This window comes from Lepidochelys kempii, chromosome 4 (assembly GCF_965140265.1).
Source record: "Lepidochelys kempii isolate rLepKem1 chromosome 4, rLepKem1.hap2, whole genome shotgun sequence".
In the NCBI taxonomy this organism is placed as follows: domain Eukaryota; kingdom Metazoa; phylum Chordata; order Testudines; family Cheloniidae; genus Lepidochelys; species Lepidochelys kempii.
The window spans coordinates 115880364-115904389 of NC_133259.1; the positions used below are offsets into that span (position 1 = coordinate 115880364).

Genomic DNA, 24026 nt, shown 5'->3' on the forward strand with positions numbered 1-24026 from the left:
GACTTTGACAAACCGTTCCTAGTAACCACAGATGCATCCGAGCGTGGTGTGGGAGCAGTTTTAATACAGAAAGGACCTGATCAAGAATTCCACCCTGTAGTGTTTCTCAGCAAAAAACTGTCTGAGAGGGAAAGCAACTGGTCAGTCACTGAAAAAGAATGTTATGCCATTGTCTACGCTCTGGAAAAGCTACGCCCATATGTTTGGGGACGGCGTTTCCACCTGCAAACCGACCATGCTGCACTAAAGTGGCTTCACACCGTCAAAGAAACTAACAAAAAACTTCTTCGGTGGAGTTTAGCTCTCCAAGATTTTGATTTCGACATCCAACACATCTCAGGAGCTTCTAACAAAGTGGCTGATGCACTCTCCCGTGAAAGTTTCCCAGAATCAACTGGTTAAAATCGTCCTTGAGATGTGGAAAATATTGTTAGTCTTTATGTACTTGGTAGTATATTTAGAGATGCATGTGTCTTATTAACTCTGTTTTCCTAGAGCTCCAGGAAGAAATCCCAGCCAGTGTTTCACCCTAGCTGAGATTTGGGGGGCGTGTCATAAATATAAAGGGAAGGGTAAACCCCTTTGAAATCCCTCCTGGCCAGGGGAAAGCTCCTCTCACCTGTAAAGGGTTAAGAAGCTAAAGGTAACCTCGCTGGCACCTGACCAAAATGACCAATGAGGAGACAAGATACTTTCAAAAGCTGAGAGGAGGGAGAGAAACAAAGGGTCTGGGTCTGTCTGTAGTCGTCTTGGTCGGGGATAGACCAGGAATGGAGTCTTAGAACTTTTAGTAAGTAATCTAGCTAGGTATGTGTTAGATTATGATTTCTTTAAATGGCTGAGAAAAGAATTGTGCTGAATAGAATAACTATTTCTGTCTGTGTATCTTTTTTGTAACTTAAGGTTTTGCCTAGAGGGGTTCTCTATGTTTTTGAATCTAATTACCCTGTAAGATATCTACCATCCTGATTTTACAGGGGGGATTTCTTTATTTCTATTTACTTCTATTTTTTATTAAAAGTCTTCTTGTAAAAAACTGAATGCTTTTTCATTGTTCTCAGATCCAAGGGTTTGGGTCTGTGGTCACCTATGCAAATTGGTGAGGCTTTTTATCCAACATTTCCCAGGAAAGGGGGGGTGCAAGTGTTGGGAGAATTGTTCATTGTTCTTAAGATCCAAGGGTCTGGGTCTGTAGTCACCTAGGCAAATTGGTGAGGCTTTTTACCAAACCTTGTCCAGGAAGTGGGGTGCAAGGTTTTGGGAAGTATTTTGGGGGGAAGGACGCGTCCAAACAGCTCTTCCCCAGTAACCAGTATTAGTTTGGTGGTGGTAGCGGCCAGTCCAAGGATAACGGGTGTAATATTTTGTACCTTGGGGAAGTTTTGACCTAAGCTGGTAAAGATAAGCTTAGGAGGTTTTTCATGCAGGTCCCCACATCTGTACCCTAGAGTTCAGAGTGGGGGAGGAACCTTGACAGCCCACAACAGTTGTTAAAAGCTGATAAAATGCCAAATACAATGAATGCTTCCAATGTAGCATGTACATGGGAAACAGAAATACTTGAGCTGCTTATCCAACATGCTAAGTTATGTAACAATTTAAAATGACAGCCAGTCCTGACCCCAACCCCCGCAAAAATTGTCGTCCTTTGTTCTTTGTTGTTAGCTAAAATTGCCTTCTATTATCTTTCTCTTTCCTTCAGAAGACTGTACATCATAGACATACAGGGCCAGATTCCCAGCTGGTGTAAGTCACTGAAGCTCCACTGAAGTCAAAGTACATCAATTTACACCAGCTGAGGTTGTGGCCCATAGTCTTTTGGCAGCGTTTCCAGTCCCACATGGATCCATTTCACTTAGGAGAATAATGATGCAAAATGTTTTCTCGTGTGATTCCAAGAGAGCCTGGAGCGAGACCAGAAGATATGTGGAGTATTAAATAACAGGCCAAGTTTGAACCTACCTTATTCCTGATTTTGATGCGCTGGTAAAGGTATTCAGGGAAAGGTTTGCGAGGAATGAAACGGCCCATTCCCTTATTTACATGCAGATTTCCATCTTCAAACACAATCTTTCCTTGGCTTATGACCACCAGGGGAGCACCATGGCATTCCATCCCTTCAAAGATGTTATATTCAACAGCCTGAGGATCAAACGACATCCACTGAAAACTCCATGCAAGCTCAATCTCAAGTCTGTTTTTCTTTGGTAAAGTGAAATACACTTTTATGGCCCTATTTTAATTCAGGTTCCACTAATGCACCTGCAAAGCACCTGCAAAACGTGCAAGCACACTTGTTTGTTTGGATGAAAAAATAACTGCTTTTCCACACATAAAGATTTATTTATTTCCGTTTAGTAGTTGCATTGTTGAAGGTTAGATGAAAATGCGATCTTTACGCATAATCAAAGGGTTCAAAATACACTTACTCCCCAGGGACAGAAACCAAAAAAATGCTTTGGGGTAGATAAAGTAATATACAAGCCTGTTGCGTATCAAACACAGGTCAGTTAGGGTATGTCTACATTGCAGTTGGGAGGTGTGACTGCAACACATGTAGGTTTCAGAGTAACAGCCGTGTTAGTCTGTCTTTGCAAAAAGAAAAGGAGTACTTGTGGCACCTTAGAGACTAACCAATTTATTTGAGCATGAGCTTTCGTGAGCTACAGCTCACTTCATCGGATGCAGCCACAAGTACTCCTTTTCTTCTTTCAACACATGTAGGTACACCTGCGATATCTTTGATCCAGCTAGCTTGCTAAAAATATCAGTGTAGCCTCAGTGACATGGGTGACTACATAGGCTAGTCAACAGAGTATATACCTAGAGCAGGGGTGGGCAAACTACGGCCTGGGGGCCGCATCAGGCCCTCCAGATGTTTTAATCCGACCCTCGAGCTCCCGCCGGGGAGCAGGGTCCGGGGCTTGCCCCACTCCGTGAGGCTCCCAGAAGCAGGAGCATGTCCCCTCTCCTGCTCCTATGCATAGGGGCAGCCAGGGGACTCAACACGCTGCCCCCGCCTGAAGTGTTGCCCCTGCAGCTCCCATTGGCTAGGAACCATGGCCAATGGGAGCTGCAGGGGTGGTGCCCACGGACAGGGCAGGGTGCAGAGTCGCCTGGCTGTGCCTCCACATAAGAGCCAGAGGGGGGGACATGCTACTGCTTGTGGGAGCTGCTTGAGGTAAGCACCCTCCCAGAGCCTGCACCCTGACCCCCTCCCATGCTCCAAGCCCCTGCACCACCCCGATCGTTCTCCCACCATCCTGCACCCCTCGGTCCCAGCCCAGAGCACCCTCCTGCACCCCCAACTCCTCATCCTCAGCCCCACCCCAGAGCCCGCACACCCAGCTGGAGCTCTCACCTTCACCGCACCCCAACCCCCTGCCCCAGCCTGGAGCCCCCTCATGCATCCTGAACTCCTCATCTCTGGCCCCACCCCAGAGCCCACACCCCCAGCCAGAGCCCTCATCCCCTCCCATACCACAACCCCCAATTTCATGAGCATTCATGGCCCGCCATACACAGATATGCCCTTGGGCCAAAAAGTTTGCCCATCCCTGACCTAGAGTCCCAGGTGAGATTGTACTCAGCTAGCCTGTGCTGCTGATGGCTGGTGGCTACACTGCTATATTTAGCAAGCTAGCTTAATTAAAACTAGCTTGGGTATGCCTACATGTGCTGTCCCTAATTGCATAACCCTTAGAGGCACTGACTCACCAAAACACTTTAGCAAGTGCTTAACTACAAGCATGAGACTTGGGAACATGCTTATGGATAAGCATGTGCTTAAGTGCTTTGCTGAATCGGAGCCTGAATGATTTAGATCTATTCTCTGCACTGCACCACCCCTGCCCTCCAAAGCTAGAACATATACTTGGATAGCAAGGTGTTTATTTTCAAAAGTGCCTAGTGATTTAATGTGTCCCACCTGAAACATCTTAAAGGGGCCTCATTTTCAGAGACTGGTGTGCTCAGCCCCGTTTAAGGTCGGGAAAACACAAATTGAGGCACACAAACTCATTTGTCATTTTTGAACATGTAAGCCTTTTTTAAATAAAACATATTATTGGCTATCCAGTAAACTATCACAAATATTTAATGAAAATCAGTCATATTTATGGAACTGTGACCCAGTATGGTGATGGACAGGATGTAAAATACCGACTAGATACATATGCAGTGTCGTTGTAGCTTTTTCAGTCCCAGGATATTAGAGAGACAAGATACTACCTCATCCACCTGTCTTTCCACTAGATTGATATGTAAATTAGATTAGATTAGATAAAATAAAGCAAACATATGGGCCTGATTCTCCATTATCCTGTCCCTTGTGTAGTCATTACACAAAGATCAAAGTGTTTGGAAAGAATACACAGTTAGTATTTTATGCAAATTGGGACACAGAATCAAAGAAATATACTATAAAGTTTCGTAATTAAACAAGACCAAAAAACCCAAACCCATCCGTAATCTAGAACCCAGATTATAGAAACATTGAATTAAGCATAACATTTCAGAACATTTTTCGATCTGCTCAGGCAATTGATGATAACTCATGCTTCAGAAGTAGGCAAAATAAAGAAAAGAAAAGAAAAGAAAAGAAAAGAAAAGAAAAGAAAAGAAAAGAAAAGAAAAGAAGGGTGGGTTGGGGTCAGATTTGTAAAGGTATTTAATCACCTAAAGATGCAAGGAGGAACCTAGTGGGACTTTCTAAATCAATAGGATTTAGGCACCTAACCTGCTTAGGTGCTTTTGAAAATCCCACTACATGCCTACTGGCATCTTTAGGCATCAGAATACCTTTAAAAATCTGATGCTGGCTACAAGGTTGGTGCAAATTGGCATGGCTTCACTGATGTCCGTGGAGCTATGCTGATTAACAGCTGTTGGGGAACTGGCCCATTCATTTAGCCAATTATACAATATTCTACATGCTGGAAAAATTCCTTCCGGACTGAAGTGGTAAATTTCTTATTCTCTGAAAGAACAGATTTAATGACTTTCATCTTAATATGAACAATCATACTTTTTAATGCAGAACATCACATTATCCAGCTCTTACGTATCTAGCACATTGGGAGTTCATTTGCGTTAGAAGATTGGTCGTTCCGAAGCAGTTGTGTTTATAATGACAATATGCAATTTTTCTCTTACCGATTTATGGCTTTTGGCTGTAATAGTCTTCACTTTATCTGGATCCCAGATAACAACATCAGCATCTGAGCCCACAGCAATCCGGCCCTTCCTTGGATACAGATTAAAGATTTTGGCAGCATTGGTGCTGGTAACAGCAACAAACTGGTTCTCATCCATTTTGCCTGTAGCCTACAAGCAATTTGACATGAGTAAATTATGCTTCCAAAACGGAGATAGAATTGGTAATGTCAACATATAAGGGCATGTGCGTAGATAGACTGGACAGAGGAAATAAGGGATGGAGTTGCATGGTCCAAAGGTTTTATTAGCATGAATTTGTGAGGTCTGTATTATTCAGGAGCAGCAAACAGATGAGTGAGTTATTCACATCATCCCAAACAAAAGCCACTAAACCCTTAATCCAGACCACACCATCATGTATGCTGTGTATGCTACATGTTTTATTACAGATAAAAGGCTTGTCTCAGTTCTGCTAAGTCTCCTTTCCCTCGGTCTCACATGTGAAGGTAGTGCAATATCGGTGTAAATGATTTATATCTGCTTTAAGGCACTTTTATACTGCCAGAGGAGCATAAAGGAGCAGCAGTATACCTGAAAAATCAGACTGCTTTATTCTTATCCCTACACCTGCAAATCCAGGTTGCTTTAGTAGCACAAGTCCACTGTACAGGGCTTAAAGGGAGAGAAAAAATCATCAATGATCAAATTTTAGAAATATCTAATAAAGACATACAAAATCTTTGCTGGACAGAACAATGTTGTGATTTTACAGTCCAATATGTTTGGAGTTTCTCAAGCTAGAAACAAGAGCAGCGTGCCCCAATGAAAACCAGACCATTCTCCCTGTTGTATGGTATAACAACACCCGTTTCTAGCCTAAATATAACATGAGCTACCAAGTCCACAACTGAATGTTACCCCAACTGCTTCTCAGCCCAATGTAGTTTTGCAGCTGACATTCCATGTTCTGTGGGAGAAAAGAAGAAAAAATGTCTCTGGTTGATTGGGTTTTGTTCATTTTGCTTTTAAACAGCAGCTATTTGAAGCTGCTTCAGTGTTTGGAATCCTAGCAGTAGTCCCTGGCAAGTTGGACGGGGAAACAGTCCAAGTAAGGTGGTCAGAGGTGCACTATAAATGCAATCAGAGTTTTACAGTTTGTAATATGCATATCAGCTTCACCTGTGTGTACGGGTGGGGAGAATGCATTGTATATTAGGATCCATGAAACATCCAACAAATTGCTCTCTTATGCCAACATCACGCTGTAAAATACTCCAGCATAAATTACACAAAAAGTCCTCATTTAAATGGCTTTATATTATAACCTTAAGCTTTGGTTCCCATCCATCTGTAGTTTCTCAAAAATGATGTGACATTTCCCCAAATTAAATGATCTATTTGTCAAGTTTATACAAAGTCTATTTCAAAAGCATTAAACTGCTTTGACTATTATGTCAGCTCCAAACATTCAATCTGACACAATACCCAAAAATGATGTAGAGTCAATTAAGCCTCGGGACTCATAAAACATGATGTTTTTCCATTGTAAAAGAGAAATAAAATACAAAGCTTTTAACTGCATTCCTACTAAGTATTTAAAAATAAATAATAATCTTATGGTAGCTTGTTCTATAGGAGCTCTCAGAATATGGGGAAACCACATGAATGCTGGCATAGAGCCCCGTGGCTTTCATTATCCAGCTAACAGCCAATTCTTAGTCTATAAAGATAAGCAATTACTCACGACAGACTTGTCCCAGATAACAGTCATTCTTTCCTCAATTCCATTAACTCCTTCAGGAATCATAGTGAAGTTATCCTTTCCGATGGCTTTCTGGGCAGTGCTGTAGGGACAGTGCCCACTTCCCGTCACCTGCAGGTCCCCACTAAGAAGAGTTAACACATCGTGTATTGATATTACAGGATACACAGACTCACTTGCCATCAAGTTGGGTGTGAATTTGTTTTTTCAAATCTAGACATGAGAGGCGCATGCTCTAACCCACGCTAGCCACTAACAGCCACCACATGCTATTCTGGTGGCTAAGGATCACTGAAGAGCAGGGGTGCTCTGGTGAGATCACCTTTCCTTAAGAAAACCCTCTGTCCTCAGCTTTACACCATCCAGGCATGTTAAGATAATCAACTACTGCCTAGATCAGCTGGGTTTTGCTCTGTTTTTCACCACGAGACTGGTACAAAGCCCACGCAACAGGGCTGAGGAGACGACTCCATTATTAGTGTTAACAAAGGTTAACAAAACCCTGTATTAAATATTCTACTTTAAAGATAAATCCATAATCATGTGAAATAAAAGTAACATGATGAATACCAGATGGCTTTTTGTGGTTTTTTTGGTCTATAAATTTTTCATGGAATTTGTACAAGAAAAGCTCTCTCTTTGTACCTTCTGACAGAAAACAGGGAATGAACAGGCAAGCCTGCACTCTGATCATTCTGACACCAATTAGTTGTCCCCAGAAAAAGACAACACCTCAGCTTTGAAGGTCTCAGCCTCACATAATATTGCACTGCAGTTTCTCGGTCTCCAAAGGATGAAGGTTGCACTGACCATGCTAGGATTTGAACCAGTGGTCCCTCCCCATCTTAGTGTGTAAATTGCAGGTTTCAAACATCAAGAGTCCTTAGATTCAGAGGTTAAAATCCCAGCAGCTTTATAAATAACCAAGTGAATGAAGAAAAAGGTCCGTTATCTGTCACATTAGTACAATTTACTGAGGTGCCAATCCTATTCACTTATGGGAAACTTTCTGCATCATCTTCTGATCCTTTCCTATCCACAAAAAAATGAATCAAGCAACATCATGAGCCTTTGATTAGAAGACAAACCTCTTCGTTAATAGTGAAATAAGAGTGATTAGACTAAAAGTATTTTTATATTAATGATTTTCTTGTGTTACCGCAAATTACTAAACACACCAATGGCATCACAGGATTTGCTTTCCATTTTATCTTGTCCTTGTCCTGTCCTCTAAGCTCATCACTGTCTTGTTGTATGAAAGTTTAATTTGACATACTGGATTCTTTAATTTTCTACACATATTAATAAATACAATTGTAGGGACAAGAAACCCTCCTCCAGCTCAATTGGCCTGCCCATTCCAAGTTTATCTTTACAATGCAGTCCTTTTTTCCACAACACTATTAATTCACTGCACCAGAAACAGTCTAGGACTCTCTCTGTCTCTTGTCCATGCTTTATTTTAGTTGCCTTTTCCAGTGGTTTGTTCCATATGCCTTTTGTGTGAAGTTTTTCTGCTGAGACCACAGTGCTTAGTCTTCTTAGTTCAAGAGCATCACTTAGGCCCCAATTCAACAAAAAACATTCACCTATGCTTAACTTTAAGCACGCAAACAGTCCCATTGCTTGAGTTTATTAATCAGTAAAGTGGGTATAAACATTAGAACTGGTCAGAAAAATTCTGTTTTTTCCCATGAAAAATTTTGAGTTTTTGGTGAAAAATATCAAAAAACTAAAATATTTTGTTTCTGAAATGTCACTATGGTGGCACATTGGATTTGTAGTTCAGATGCGTCATGCTCCCATTCTCCTTCATTGACTAGGTGGCCTGATCATATTACATCTCCTATGAAGCACCACCATCTCATTTCTTGGTGAGGGGAAGCAGTGCATCATGGGAGATGGCGTCTGGCTGGGGAGCCCAGTCCATACATAAGTGTGGGAGCATGAGGTCTCCGAATTACATCTCCCATGAGGCATCGCAGTGGTATTTTGGATTCCAGGCAGTTTTTCAACAAAAAATATCTAAATTTTCTGTGGAAAGCAGACATTTTTTGTTCAGTCAAAAATCCAGTTTTCTGTCAAAACAGTTTCAACAGCAAATTTTCAACCAACCATCAAAAGCATGCTAACCTTATGTTGTGAAGCTTGTTTAATGCTTGTAAAATGTGTGATCTACTGATTAAAAGTGCTATAGAAGATATTATTAACCATAATCATATTCATTCTCGGGTAAAAAAACATATATAAATGCACTGCAAAGTATTAATATATAGGATTTTTTTAAGCTTCAATGTATTGATTTAAAGTATTAGACCTGAAAGCAGGCTAAGCTGCTGTCATGTAAGATCTCTGACTCTAAGCCAGTGGGGAATGGGGGACATTTCTGCATGTTTGGAGCATAATGAACATTTCCCTGATTTCCCAGTCTTTTTGAACGATTTTGGTATTAAAAGATGGCTTTATCTGGGTTACAATTCTAAAAATTCTATTGCCATTTTAGCTATGCCAGTTTGACCCACATCTTATTAATATGTTGGAAGCCTCTTGTGGAGAACACACAGCTGTGTCTGCTGCAGTAAAAACAATGATTTTTTTACACATTGCTGCATGAGCTGGTTAAAAGTCTGATCCTGTTCCCACTGAACTCAACAGCAAATCTCCTAATGATGTCAATGGTGCAAGATCAGGCCAGAAAAGACCTTTTTCCTGTTTTCATTTTAATGAACAGAAAGATCAAATAAGGGAGCTAATTTCATCTGCTCCCAAGGCCAGCACCAGTCAGAAATGAACCAAATTCTGTATAACCCCACCAAACATACATTTGACTTAGGGCCAGATTCTGCTCTCATTAACATCTGTGTAAGTCCAGCACCAGTGGAGTGACTCTGTATTTACACAGGTGTCACTGAGCAGAAGTCATCCTCTACTGCACATACAGAGATGCATGGACATAGTCTCTGATGTACAAGTACCTAGACAGATGTCTCCCCATGCTTTTATATCACCCATGTACATAACCTGTCAACCTGCTGTGGGGAAACCTCACTTCTGGAAGAAACGTGATCTGCAAGCAAATGACCATTTCTAATTCTTCTAAAAATGTACTTCATCCAATGTACGGGTGTCTCTGGAAGCAGGAATCAGCACAGTTAGGGACATAGTGCCACCTCCCGGTGTTAACTAGTGGCTTGGCTGGCAGACAATTACTCACTCTACTGTGAGCACTCTGTCCTGCTGGGACTCAAACAAAAGTCCCCTATCACCCCAAAGCAGCAGCTCCACCACTTAAGCCAAAGAAGCATTGCAATGAGCTAGAAGCAGTACACACTTTCTGGAGGTGATACCCAATTCCAGGTTGCCAAGACACTGCTGGTAACTTGTTGAACATTTTCAGAGCTACCTGAACCTTTGTGGGCAGACAGATGTCATATTACCCCTTCTAACCCTTGGAATGACTAACCTCCTCCAGAAAACTCTCAGCAAAACAACTCAGCTCCCACCCCTCCTTTCCCAGCCCCTATCAGCGGGATACCCATCTCTTCACTGTTCCTACCCCCTCCCATCTCTCTGATGATAATCCTCCTCTCTCTCTCACCATCTCCTGATCCCTTTGCAGACAGCCAGCACACCCCCACCTCCCATCAGTGGGCTGACAGCCTCCTATACCCAGTCTGTTTCTTCCCAAATGCAAACTTGAATCCCTAAATGAAGCTGCTCTGGCATTTATGCCAGTTCCTCCCCACCCCTCAGCTGCCCTCCAAATGTGAACCATTTACCCCTGCTGGTTTCCAGCTGAGGAAACAGTCTGGGACCAATAGAGATGGGGCACAACAGGAGGGTAAGCTAGGATGGGGCCTAAGGGAATGTTGACACTGCCACTGGGAGGTGCGATTCCCAGCCTAGTTGACAGACTCACACTAGCTCAGCTCAAGTTGGAGTACTAAAAATAGCAGCATGGATATTGCGGCACTGGTGGTGGCTTGGGCTAATCACCTGAGCTCAGACCCAGGCTGCCAGGTAGGTTTGGACACGGGCAGCTAGCTCAAGCCACCAACCTGTGCCACAACCTCCCCATTGCTATTTTTACCATGCTAGCTCGAGCTGAGCTAGCACAAGTCTCTCTACCTGTGCTGGGAATTACACTCAGGAAATCAGGCCTCCTAGCTGCCAGACAACCTCCTGCCTCATGGCCCTGTCCTAAGAGCTCATGTGTGTGCACATGCGTGCACGCAGATTACAATAAGCATTTTCACACGTAAGGACAAGTTGATGCGTGGGACTGTTTTATTATTAGCAGAGCTCAAGGGAAAAGTACAACACGAGGTCTGTTCAGGGCAGAAGATGCACCAAGATATGGCACCTTCTCACTGGTTAACGCAAAACACATAAGAATCAAACTCCTATCTATCTTTCAAATGCAACGTTACATTAGAAATGGCCACGCTCCCGCCTTGACCTTACTCCTCCCTGCCAGGAGTCCTCTAGTGAAAGAAGTGGATCACCTAAGAGAAAGTCCACAAGTCTCCTCTCTCTCGTGTACCGAAGCACTACCTAAAGGCTGGGATGATGCATGCACCGAAAACCAGGGTTACATTTACTTTGGTGGAAGTTGTGAGAGTGATGGTTGTTGACCTTTCAACCTGGAAGCTTTTTAATAATAAATAACTCTCATTGCTGAATAAATCCTGTACCACATTTCCTCAGTTAAAATTGCAAATAACATATCACTCTTCACATCAAGTCCTGTTTGTTCTGTCACCTTCACAATAGATCAGTAGATTAACATCTGTACAATATACACCCATACAACACTAATTCTCCCCTACGTCTACAGCATTAAACAGGCAGGCTCTTTTTAGTTATGCTTCTGTTGCTGTATGTGCATTATGCACACAACATAGTCTTCCAGCCTATAAAGCAGGCCAAGGAAACCTGCCTCAGAAAGTTGCACTGTCAGTTTACTATAGCTTCTTTTAGTAATAATTTTGAGTCTGACCCAGCTCCCACTGAAGCCAATGGGAATTTTGCCATTAACTTTAATGATAGCAAGATTGGGTTCTTAAGGACTAATTCTATTGTAACCTAACATCTCTTGTCCATCATAATTTTATACATTAGGATAATGGTTCAAAGCCCTTTGAAGTCAGAGGAAATATACCCATTGACTTCAATGGGCTCTGGAACAGTCTCGAGATGTTGCATCTGGCATGGGTTTTGCACTTATGTGACTGACTGTTTATAAACAATTAAAGGTTATACCATGCTAAGAGTGAGTTCAAGTGATCTGGTGTGGTGGGGTCAGGACTCAGAGGTGGTGAGGTCACAAAGGCTGCAGCCTTGGCCCAGTTTTTGCTCCAATAATGTGTCCCATCTGTCCCCAGGCTGGCAGTGATTGGCTCGCCAAAAACTAGAGGACCTGGGGAAAAGCAAGAATATACAGTAAATGGTTAAAATCCACTTGCCAATGCATTATGCAGCTTACTGCGAACAGCCATGCATAATTTACATGTTGCTACATGGACAGCATAACTGCTAAGAAATTAAACAGCCCTGGCTTTGTCCGTATTATAAAAATTTAATCAGGCAGCTTGCCAAGCCACATATGCTTTTGATCGAAATATTTACAAAATTCTCTAATCTGGGAGGAGAGGAGTTCAAAATTGTGTTTAATTTCAATAATCTTATCAGCGCCATCTTTTCTCTGTTTTTAAGTGAGTTTGTGCAGTGGATTGAAGACCCTGGAGACTGAAGTTCTTTATGTACGCACAGACCATGTGCAGCGCAAGCAAGCGGAAATGCAGGCTTTCTCCCTGGTATACCTCAAGTCTGATCAGAAGGGGACACATTAAAGATCCAGAGGAGAGTTTGCTCTCACTCTTTGGCCTCGTTGCACTGCCCAGTGGCTGAGGTGCCAGTGCTCCAGAGTCAAATTAATTGCTGCTCCTGCGGCCTGTCATTGGTGATCCCCAAGGTAACCCATACGCCACAGCACTATAGAGCAGCACAGGGGCCCTTCCCTTGCACTTCTATGTCTCTGCGGCCTGCCTCTCACCTGCCTAACTGTAAGTGAGAGGTGCTGGAAGTGTGGAAGGCTGAGGGAGAAAAATAGAACCAGCAAAGGACCCGGTGAGGAAAGAAAATGAGAGAAAAGAGAAAAGCAGAGACAACTGAGAAGAACAGAACATGCCTTAAGAGGAAAGACAAGGAGCGGAGTCAGCAATAAAGCAGGACTTGCAGCCGGTGAGTATTAAAAATACGAAGGAGCAGAGCATGGGGGGGACACTCAACACTGCAGGGAGCAAAACCTCTCCCTCTGAGGTCCAGTGCATGCGTTCTATTTTCCCCCACCCACTGCTAGCTCATGAAGCTTTGTAGCACTAGCAGTAACTGTCAGCAAATGCTAGAGAGATACATTCTGGCAGCTGCCCCACAAAGGCTGAGAGTCCGTGCTAGGCCTTACAAGGGAAGAAGATAATCTTTGCAAGAATGAATAGCCAGCAGCTTGGGATAAGGGTAAGAGGTAGCGTGTGAGAAGGGAGGATTAAGATGCACATTTCAGGTAGGTGGAGGAAGGGGCAGTAGGAAGGAGAGTGTCAAGGTTGAATAGAGTGGTGGGGTCTCACTTCCATTTTCCCAAAACCAAATTGTTAGCACAACAGCAGCCATTTGAGTCAGTGGATACTGACCCCTGCATTCAGCAATTGGGTTAGTTGCTAGAGCTTCCATTTGGTAAATTATACCTAATGCACGCCCCCTTTGAGGGGAATGCACTGAGTTCCATACCTCTCTTCCTAGCCAGCGCAATGATATCAGCCGCGCTCTTACTCATCACCTTGGTGATATACACCGGACAGTTGATTCGACTGCCAATGGTGATGGCACGGAAAACAGCTTCCGCTTCAAGCTGAAATGGACAAGAAAACAGGCAGAAAAATGTAAGCTGAAAAGCGGAAGGAGGTGAAAGTGAAATCCAGGACTGAGCCAGATTTCTCTCTTTTTAACGACAACAACAACAAAGGCCTTGTCCTGCTTGGCTCATATACTGCTGTGCAGTGTTGGATGGGAGGAAGAAAAAAGTCACACACAGCCTTGCACAGCTTGTGTAAAGGCCAAACACAATTCTAGAGTGTGTCCGCTCTACTTTTCCAGAGGCACATGGTGCCTCATGGGGGCAGAGCGGTGGTGAGAAGGCAAGGACACAGCTCTGCCCCTAACTCCATGCATTAGCTACCCAGTACTGCTGGCCTGGGGGTTGATAGGCTAGAATAGTGTAGCACCAAGCCTCTCTGTGCTATCCCAGGGCAATGCAGCTCTGTACCCCACTGCCCCTTGCTAACAGCACCATCAAGCCTTAAATAGTAACAAAGAAATGTTATAAAGGACTTTGCTGCTTGAACCAAAGCTCCCCTATTAACTCCCTCCCCTATTAACTCTTCCAAATCCACATTTCTTCGTGAAGCCCCATGGCCTTCCCCTAGAGTGACCAGATGTTCCGTTTTTATAGGGACAGTCCTGTTTTGGGGAACTTTTTCTTATATAGGGGCCTATTACCCCCCACCCGTCCCATTTTTTTCCACAGTTGCTGTCTGGTCACCCTACCTTCCCCCTACAAACAAACACAAAGGAAAAGGAAGGGGAAAACAGTGTCATAATTCATAGAAATTCTCTGTACCCTCAGACAATGCAGGCTTAGGCCCAATCTCTACCCAAGGATAAGACAAACAGTGAATATAAGTATTTCTAAGGAACAGCATCAGCAATATAGGTTGAATTTAGCCCATAATCCATAGAAGGCTTTCAAACATCCTCCAGTAAGTCCCCTCTGTTCCTCAGTGTCCAAGCAATCTCCCACAAGGAGCCATCTGGGACATGCATACAAATAATTTGTCTTCAGCTGGAGCGGCAGTGTCTTTCCAGGGCCACTAGAGGCCTCTCTTCACTGCCACTAGTCCAGTGGTTGGCCCAAACCCTCTCAGTATAGCTACATCCCAAAATCCAGAAAACTGGATTGACCGAAATATTAGACACAAGGTTATTGATAATTCTCTTCAAAGTCTTTATCAGTCAAATCTGTAAAGACAGCATCTCCAAAAGCAGATGGCCTAAATCTTTACAGTTTAAGTACTTCTTTTAACTCTCTTCTCCTAAAATCAAAATGTTCACCCCAGCAATTATTGTTTTTCACCTGATGTTCTCCTAGGAGCCATTATTACAAACATATACACCTCATGACAAGCCAGAGTGTAGATTCATATCCTAATATGGGAATGGTTCATCACCAGGCAAACCTGAGGAAGAAGTGGAGAGGTTTTGTACCTCAGTAATGGGGCTACCACATGTGGTGGTAAGAAATACTTCAGCTTACTTTTTGGCAAATATCCAGCTCGGATTTTCCCCAGGCCGGCACTCCCATTAACAGGAAAAGACTCATTAATTTAGAAAAATCCACACCCCTCAATGATATAGCTATGCCAACCTAACTCCCTGTGTAGACAGAGCTAGATCAACAAAAGAATGCTTTTGCTTACCTACCTACTGTCATATGGGGAGGTGATATTCCTACATCACATTCCTGCCATCAGTGTAGGCTCTATCTACATACGTGGGTATGCCGGCATAGCTACAGAACCATAATTATGCCGCTATAGTACCCATAATGTAGACATGGCCTTAGAAAAATCCTTTTTCAGTGACCTATGCTGATCCATGCATGAACGGATTTTATTATAGGAGAAAAGTGCATAAATCAAGCTGACCCACAGAATCCTTCCATTCTCATGAATTCACAATATTACAATATGTAAATGTTTGTGAATATGTACAGATAGTAGGAAAAACACTTATTAGGAGTATTTTTGGCTGAAATGTCTTGATCAGCTGATGTACAATATGTCCTGTGAATATTTTGCAGACTTTGTTACTAATTTTTAGCATGATGTCTCATACTTAGAAAATTTTGCAGAGAATGGCATTATCAGAACAGGCTGTGAAAAGCAGATGGTTTGCTGTCCTCTCCTCCAACCATCCATCCATCTACCATCTTCTCTTTTATTTATTTATAAGAAACTTACTTCCTATGGTATGTAGATGCCAGAAGACATTTCCAAGAAATATAGACTTAGTTAAGCCTCTTACCTCCTCAGGTCTGCTTAGGGCATGTCCCTCAGGTCCTGTGATTCCCATCTCCAGGATACGTTTTTGTTCCTAAAATGTAACAGACAAATGCTGACCACCTCTAGAACAACATACATTTATGTTAAACTTCCTTTAGTGTACTGAGGGAAATGTTTTCATACTGCCTCCCTTTTTTGTATATGCAACTGATAGTGCCTGCAAAAAGGGACACAAGGGCGAAAAGACCGGCCCTAAATATATTGGGCCAGATTCTTCACTGACAAACACCACATGCAACCTGATATGGGCTTCAGTGGAAGATTTGTGGCTGCAAGGCAGTATAGAATTTGGTCTATTGTGACTGCCCCATGAGAAAAATGCTACTGTCCTCCCCTAAAAAGGAGTCTTATGAGAGAAGAACACTCAATGCCATGAAATATTGTACTTATTAAGGCAAATATTGTACTTATTAAGGACAACCCTGTACTGTAATTCCTCCTTTACTTACACAATATTTTTTCTTCTCTCTCTCCTCCTAGGTAGTATCATTATTTTCTCAACCTTTTTGACAATACCTATTTACCCTGCTGATTCTTCCTCCGACCCTTTCAGGGGTCTTGCTTACATGATCTAAATTTTCTGTAATTCTTTTACAGTTGATCATGAAGATGCAGAACTAAATGCCCTCTAACCCCACTAAAAATGCACCCCTTTGGTGCTATATTACTACTTAATGTTATCTTAAAAATGGATATTCCAAGTATTCATTGCTCAGTCAGCTGATGTTTGTCAGCAAAATGTTGTGCCAAAGCTTCTTATGAAAGGACATGTGGGCAATCCTTATGATTTCATATAAAGATCATGCAAAGGGTGTTTTTTTGGAGTAAACTTTCTGATCAAAAAAGGTGATGGATTAATAGGACCTGCAGACACAGCACAGAGCTATTAATGCCCCACAAATCCTGACCTGTCTCACCCTTAGGTCTCTAATGAGCAGAGCTGGCCAAATGTAATGATTCTGTGATATAGACAAATGTCCTCTAGAGACAGGGATGAAATCATCTAACACGTTTTCATATGTAACCTAATGAATATTTGATCCCAGGTCTCTGGGGGTGAAAAGCTAACATACTACCAACCTGCTCCAACAAGAATCATTCAGATTACACACACAGATTTGTTTCAGAGTAGCAGCCGCGTTAGTCTGTATTCTCAAAAAGAAAAGGAGTACTTGTGGCACTTAGTCTCTAAGGTGCTCCTTTACATAGATTTGTGTCTTCACTACACTGGGTGACAAATGGACAATCCATCATGATCATATATATAAATACACTGTACTAACCAGCCTGTGTCCATGAGACACATTTGGGTTAGAAAACAGAAGTATTTTGCATATATATTTTAAAATAATTTTAAATAAAATGCACCTGTAACCTATGCATGCAGGATGCTGCAGACAATTAAAATGCAATAATAAAATATTACAAATACATAATATGAAAGAAGCGGGATGACAAAGAACGGCATCATTTAAAAATAGGCTAGTCACATCCAGAAGATGGCAGAATGAAGCAGACAGAGTGACAAAATTATCCACTGTAAGAGGATTCAGTAGTGTTAATAAACTAGGACATGAGTTTGATGAGATAAAGATTTGGGTTTACATACTGGTTAATCATTCAAGCATCCACCGTGAGCAGCTTTCTTTCCACCACCAGTATCTTGCTGTAGAATACAACTCTTTTTTTTCTTTTCTTTTCATTTAGCATGAAATTTCAGCCTTTTTTTCCCCCCCCAAATTGAAATGATTTTTTCACCTGAAAATGTTGGGATTTCCCATGGAAGAGAAATTCCAGTTCCTGATCAGTTCTATTATCTACTGTAATTAGAGCCATGCAGGCAAATCCCTGAGCCCATGTGAAGCTTCACTGAAGTCAATGGGACTCCACACAAACACAGGTCTCCACTGATGCATATTCCGTTGCAGGATCAGGGCCTTACATTGTTAATTCTTCAGGGCAGGGGCCATATTTTTTAAATCACTGTAATGTGTCATGTAATGTTATGACCATATATATATTTTTTTAAAGAAAATAATAATCCTATCACCACAACCTCTTCATTCTGAGTCTATGTTGAACTCCTGGAAATCAATGGGAGTTCAGCCATTGACTTCACTGTGGCCAGGATTTCACCCTGCATCTGCTGTCTTACACATCACTGCTGTGGCATCCCGTGCTACTGGGACAGCTGTACACCATTAGGCCATGGTTTCCTGGAGGAGCACACTCTCGTGTCTCAGAGGACATTTTAAAGGGACACAGTATTTGAATTTCCTTAACTTGACTGATTTCCAGATTCAGAGAGAGCTCCCTTTCAAGAACTTGGCCTAATTTATTTTTAATCACTTTTTAGAAAGTTTTACAGGGTTGGTTTTTTTGTTCCCTTTGTATATGTTTATAAGGGTCTTTTCAGCAAAGAAGCACAAACAGGTCTGAGAGCAACACCATCAATGTGCTTGGGCCCATAGCCTTGCCCCCCTTGCATACACTGACTTCTTCAGCAGCAACAATACTGGGGTAAGGCCTCCCAGCTCCTCAACCGCTCCTCAGCATCTTCACAGGATTCTCCCTGCTGTTTGTCCACCCAGCTGCCACTGCTCCCAGGGAACCAATTCTTGCATCCCCATGTCCCTCCCACCAAGGCCCCTTCTTTGACTCCCTACGTTCCAGGCAGGGAGCTGTCAGGAGTATCACCTTACAGCCTGCATGCTGTATCATTACACACATGGAATTCTATACTGGCATTCCCATAACTCATTGATTTATCATTACAAGAAATTAGATTCAGCAAGGAAGCTTTACTAGGCAGTCTGTTTTCCCACCAACACTTTCTCTGATTGCTGTACTAGCAGACAAGTTTCCCTTCTCCCCTGTCACATGAAACATATTCACTCTCTAAGGGAAACAGAAGAAGAAATGCGACTCACTCACCTGAGCTATCAAATCTCCATTTTCAGCATGGACCATGATTACAGCTCCAAGCCCTTTCAGAAAGGTAAAAGCTTCATAAAGCTGTAAGTGGTACAAAGAGGGTCATGTTACTGAATAAGGGTAATATGTTACTTATTTCACAAACATTTCTCCTCATATTTTGAATCATATTTTTATGCTGGCTCTTGCAGAAGTGTTCGGCCACCACCAGCCCCATGTACAGTCCCGGCTAGGACCTCTGTGGCTGCTAGCTATTCCATGTCCCCACTCTCCACACCAGCCTGTCACCAAGTGGTGCAGCAGCTGCAGTCCTGAGGAACTATGTGCCACCTATAGGCAAAGTGTTTCCCTGAGGTCCTTCTAAGGCAAGGCAACTACCCACTACCTCCAATACAGTCATGTGCCTCGTGACAGTTCTCTGGTATGCAGTTTGAGTACAGGCAGCTAACTAACTAAATAGATACAAAAAAGCTTCCATGAATGAACAAGGAATAAGTCCACTAAATTGGAATAGCAGTTAAGCTATGGACACTTTTAGTACAGCTACAGTACCCGTATATTCCCTGAAGTATACACTTCACGCACCTTTCTGTAAGTGTGGGCACAGTTTCAATCTCATGAATGTCTTTCATTTACAGCTAAAGAATTCTACTGTTTTCTCTCATGGGTTTCCATGTTAGTTGCTTTCCAACATTCAAAATAATCCCTACAAAAGGGAAGCAATGGATTCAATTCCTTACATGTGAGCTTTTCAAAAGCACCGAAGGGAGTTTAGGGACTGCCACTGAAAGTCAATGGGACTTGTGCGCCTAATGTCTTTAAGCACTTTTGAAAACCCCACCCTAAATTTTCTGTATGTGGTCTCACTAAGTAATATTGGGAGCCCAGTTTTCAAACTTGGGCACTTAAACTTATGGTATCTGGTCTTCAACTGAGTCACTCAAACAACTACTCAGTGGGCTTGGGGCATGTGAGCACTGATCTGAGCATGCAAATGTGTAAATGGGCACTCTGCTTTAGCCATTCAAGTTTGAATATTGGATCCCTTGCCCCCTTATCCACCTTTTCTTAATATATTTTGCTGTAATTAATTCCATCAAGAAGTTGGACTTAGCATGCACCTCTTCTCAAGAGGATGCTGTTACATTTAAAAGTCTAATGAAAACCACGTGTATTGGAAGTATAACAAAAGTTCTTTAAGAGAAAAGGAAACTCAGCTCTGGAACGAAGTGGGAATAAAGCATTTGCTCAACTGAATAAGCAAACATTATTATTACTAACAGATGCCATTGTCCAATTACAATGATCTGCTGTCTGTGAATTAGAAAGCTGAAGAAGTTGGGTCTAAAACAAGTGCTATACAAACAAGCTCATTGTAATCTCCAACTCCAACAACTGAACTCAACCTTTCCCAAAGAACGCGCTTTAGCAGTTTGCAGTGAGTGAGAAACATGTGGGATTTCAAAAGCTATGTCACTTTTAATATTTCTACTAGTGTATCATCTCTTTTCCCCCCGCAACTCAGATTGAATGTTCCAAAGCCAACAAGTGATGATATAAATCCAGGGCAAAATCTTGAGGGGTGTCTTCCATTGAGCTTGATACCATGAAACACTGGTCACCTCTTTGCAAGGTGCTGAGTGCCATGTGCTCCCAAGCGCCTCCATGGAAAATACAGATGCTCAGCATCTCTCAGGCTTTGGCCTCCAGAGAGACAAATTTCATATGTATGCATTTTCTCAAGTTCAGTTCAAAAGCACTATGACTGTCTCAGGTAGCTCTAAACTTCTTAACTAATCAACAGAAAGGAGTTTATGTATATCAACAACGATAAGCATGCTGAAGAATACCTGACTGTCAGACATTTGATAGAGATCTTTATAGGCCATGTAGACTTGGAAAGAATTAACACCTGTTCCAAGACAAAACACAAGGGAGTTGTTAAGTAGATTCTTAAAGTATTTTTGAAGGTCTATTTTGGAGGAAAAGATTATTCAGGAAAATTGACACAGGATATTCACCTTGATTAAGTGATGACCCCTTTTGCTGGGCCCCAATGTACAGTTACTGCCCGCCTCCCATTCCAGACTAGACCTGGAGCAAGCCAACCACCATTGCAATTGAGATATATATGAGATATATATGTGTGACCAAAGAGATACATTAAGCCTGCCAAGGCAGAACCAGTAGTCATTTCTTATCCAAGGGAACCCAGCCAAAGGTAATTAACTTAATTATAATCCTATGTGAGCATTCACTGGATAGACAGGCTGAAAGATATACTCCTAACCAAGTAATTCAAATTCTCTGTTGCAACTTTCCTTTTTCTCTCTTAGAGCCATACCCTGACCCATTGGCATCAGTATGTGTTGTGATCCCATTGAAGTCAATGTTCTCCCTGAAGTCAATACAATACTGTTCTTGCAGCTGAAAATGGATATGGCTTAAGCTGCCCTTTTCAGTTAGTGGATTGCCCATATATTGATGTTCAGAGACCAAGGTGCAGATTGGTAATGTGGCACCCATCTGGCTATATGGCCATATAGGGTCAGAGATCCTCCCTCAGCTGGTGTACATTGACCTAGTCAATGGAACAACATGGATTTACACCAGCTGAGGATCTGGCCCATTACTTATAAATCTAACTATTTAAACAAATACTTTTAAAAATGTGCCTGATGCCTTCTCTCATGCCAGTGAGACCCAGCAAGGTCCCATCCCACATGTTATGAAAGTACCATTTAAGTCATGCCCATGGAATCCTGAAGATAGTCAAAGAAATGGGTAGAGCAATCTGTGGATCCTCTTGGCCAATATAGTACTTTCCTATGTGATTTCTTTACCTCATATGTGAGAGCCAAATAGATTCATGGGTTATGTAGATTGGCTGCTGAAATGATTGCAAGTCAGGGGAAGCTGTCTGCACCTTTATGAATAGTTGCTCCTGCAAAATTTTCAACCTCTCTAAAGCCAAAACCTCTTTGAATGAGCACTCTATTGATTTAGAACTGATTAACTGTCCAACTATGATGGGCCAATCTCATCAGCAGCCCTGAAAGCTCCCTGGCGATCCTTGGAGAGCATATTAGACAAACTCAAAGTTGAAATGTGATAACTAAGCATTGCTTCTTAACTAACCTGGGATCATTTAGTCAATCAGTGTAAAGTACATCATAGGGTCTAGATCCTCAGTTGATGTCAATGGAGCAATGAAGATTCACATCAAGACAATTTATACCAGCTGAGGATTGTGGCTTAGATGTTTCCAGTTTTCAGCAGATATTATATATTAATTTTTAAAGCTCCTGCCATGTTGAAAAAAGTATCCTATTTTATTTGTGCTTTATTTGTGCTTTACCTCTATGTCTTCTCTCACACATGAGTAATTCACACTGACTGAGACACACTACAGCATCAGTTTTCAGAGTAGCAGCTGTGTTAGTCTGTATTCGCAAAAAGAAAAGGAGGACTTGTGGCACCTTAGAGACTAACCAATTTATTTGAGCATAAGTTTTCATGAGCTACAGCTATGCATCCGATGAAGTGAACTGTAGCTCACGAAAGCTTATGCTCAAATAAATTGGTTAGTCTCTAAGGTGCCACAAGTACTCCTTTTCTTTTTACTACAGCATCAGTGAGAGCGAAGTTGACCTCCAAATGGTATATCTCTCAAACAATCCACTTAGGACCCCATAATACATTCTGCTTTCTGGACCAATGAACAGATTATTTCTTAAAGTAAATGCCAGGTCATATTTGTATTGAAAACTCAAATTTTTATACTGGAAGCAAACTATTAACCCTGTTGTCTGCACCCGGCTCTTAATGTAAGCCCTCAAGCACATACGAGAGCCATTTGTGAGCCAGCTCTGGAAAATAACAGCTAACCTTTGATACAAACTGCAGTACACTTGCTTGATAGTAAATCCAGCTGAAACTAGATTTAAATCCACATGATCAAAGATGATAGCAGGGGCAGAGGACTGATTTGGCACTGTCAACAATGGCAAATGCTGTCAGCCTATAAAATCAGCCCTATTATAAAAAGCATTGTAAAATTAGCTTCATTTTGCCCAAATTGTACATTATCCTGAAGATTAAAGACTTTAAAGGTTGATAGAATATTTTGTGGCCTAAAATCTGGTTACACAGCAGGTGTACTGTTACAGTAGTGCTGCTCAGGATGAAAAGTCCTATATTACTCCATCTATGTGGTTTCTCACTGAAAAACTGTCTACACAGTAAACAAGCTGTGCTTTGTCTGTATAGTTATACAGTACAGTTCTATTTAAATAGAGCATGTCAGATATGGTCCATCACAACACTCTACAAAGGACACTGCATTTATATATTTGGCTTTCTGACATACAAGAGTCAGCATATATAGCCCAGATTATACTTTTAGCAATAAATACCTAGTTGGTACTCAGGCACTCTGAGTGCACATGAACAAATGGGTAATGAACTATATAAATGCGTGTTTTGTGGGCACAACTTAGGAACCTAGACCAAGATATTTTTTTTTAAGTGTCTAAAGTTAGGCTCCTAAATAAGTGACCGGATTTTCGTAAATATTGGGCCTCCACTATCTTCCAGTGGGTGCTGCTGAATGGTCAGCAGTTCTGAAAATCAGGTCACTCCCCCAGATACCTAAATGTGGATTTAGAATCCTAACTTTAGGTTCTAAGTTTTGAAAATTTTGGCCTTAATTTTGAAAATTAGCCATATATTTCCAAATTTCAGGTCAAAGCAGGTGAAGTGCCATGTGGCATTGTTGTTCAAAGATGTATAGCCTATGACGACTGTCCAAGCACTCAAGGTTGGTCTCCTAATTATGTTATCTTAACATAAGGCCTGCCTTGCACTTTGCATAGAGTTATTTCCATCTATCAAGTGCTATCATTTTTAATCAGATAACCTTTTCCCCTTGCTGATTTGAATTCTCCTCATCTGTACTGGCATAACTCTACTGCCTCTAATGGAGTTACTCCTGATTG

At 42.0% G+C, this 24026-nt stretch overlaps 1 protein-coding gene across 2 annotated transcripts in view; it reads right to left on the reverse strand.

The window, feature by feature from the left end:
* CRMP1 (collapsin response mediator protein 1) overlaps positions 1 to 24026 on the reverse strand; it is a 68948-nt gene that overhangs the window by 11531 nt on the left and 33391 nt on the right. For both annotated transcript variants that reach the window (XM_073342537.1, XM_073342538.1), the window contains exons 5-12: positions 20880 to 20941; positions 19030 to 19110; positions 16058 to 16126; positions 13706 to 13826; positions 12182 to 12338; positions 6902 to 7043; positions 5155 to 5325; positions 1963 to 2142 (exon numbers count right to left, since the gene is read on the reverse strand). In XM_073342537.1, the coding sequence (XP_073198638.1) occupies positions 1963 to 2142; positions 5155 to 5325; positions 6902 to 7043; positions 12182 to 12338; positions 13706 to 13826; positions 16058 to 16126; positions 19030 to 19110; positions 20880 to 20941 (983 nt within the window). The remainder of the gene's footprint in view (positions 1 to 1962; positions 2143 to 5154; positions 5326 to 6901; positions 7044 to 12181; positions 12339 to 13705; positions 13827 to 16057; positions 16127 to 19029; positions 19111 to 20879; positions 20942 to 24026) is intronic.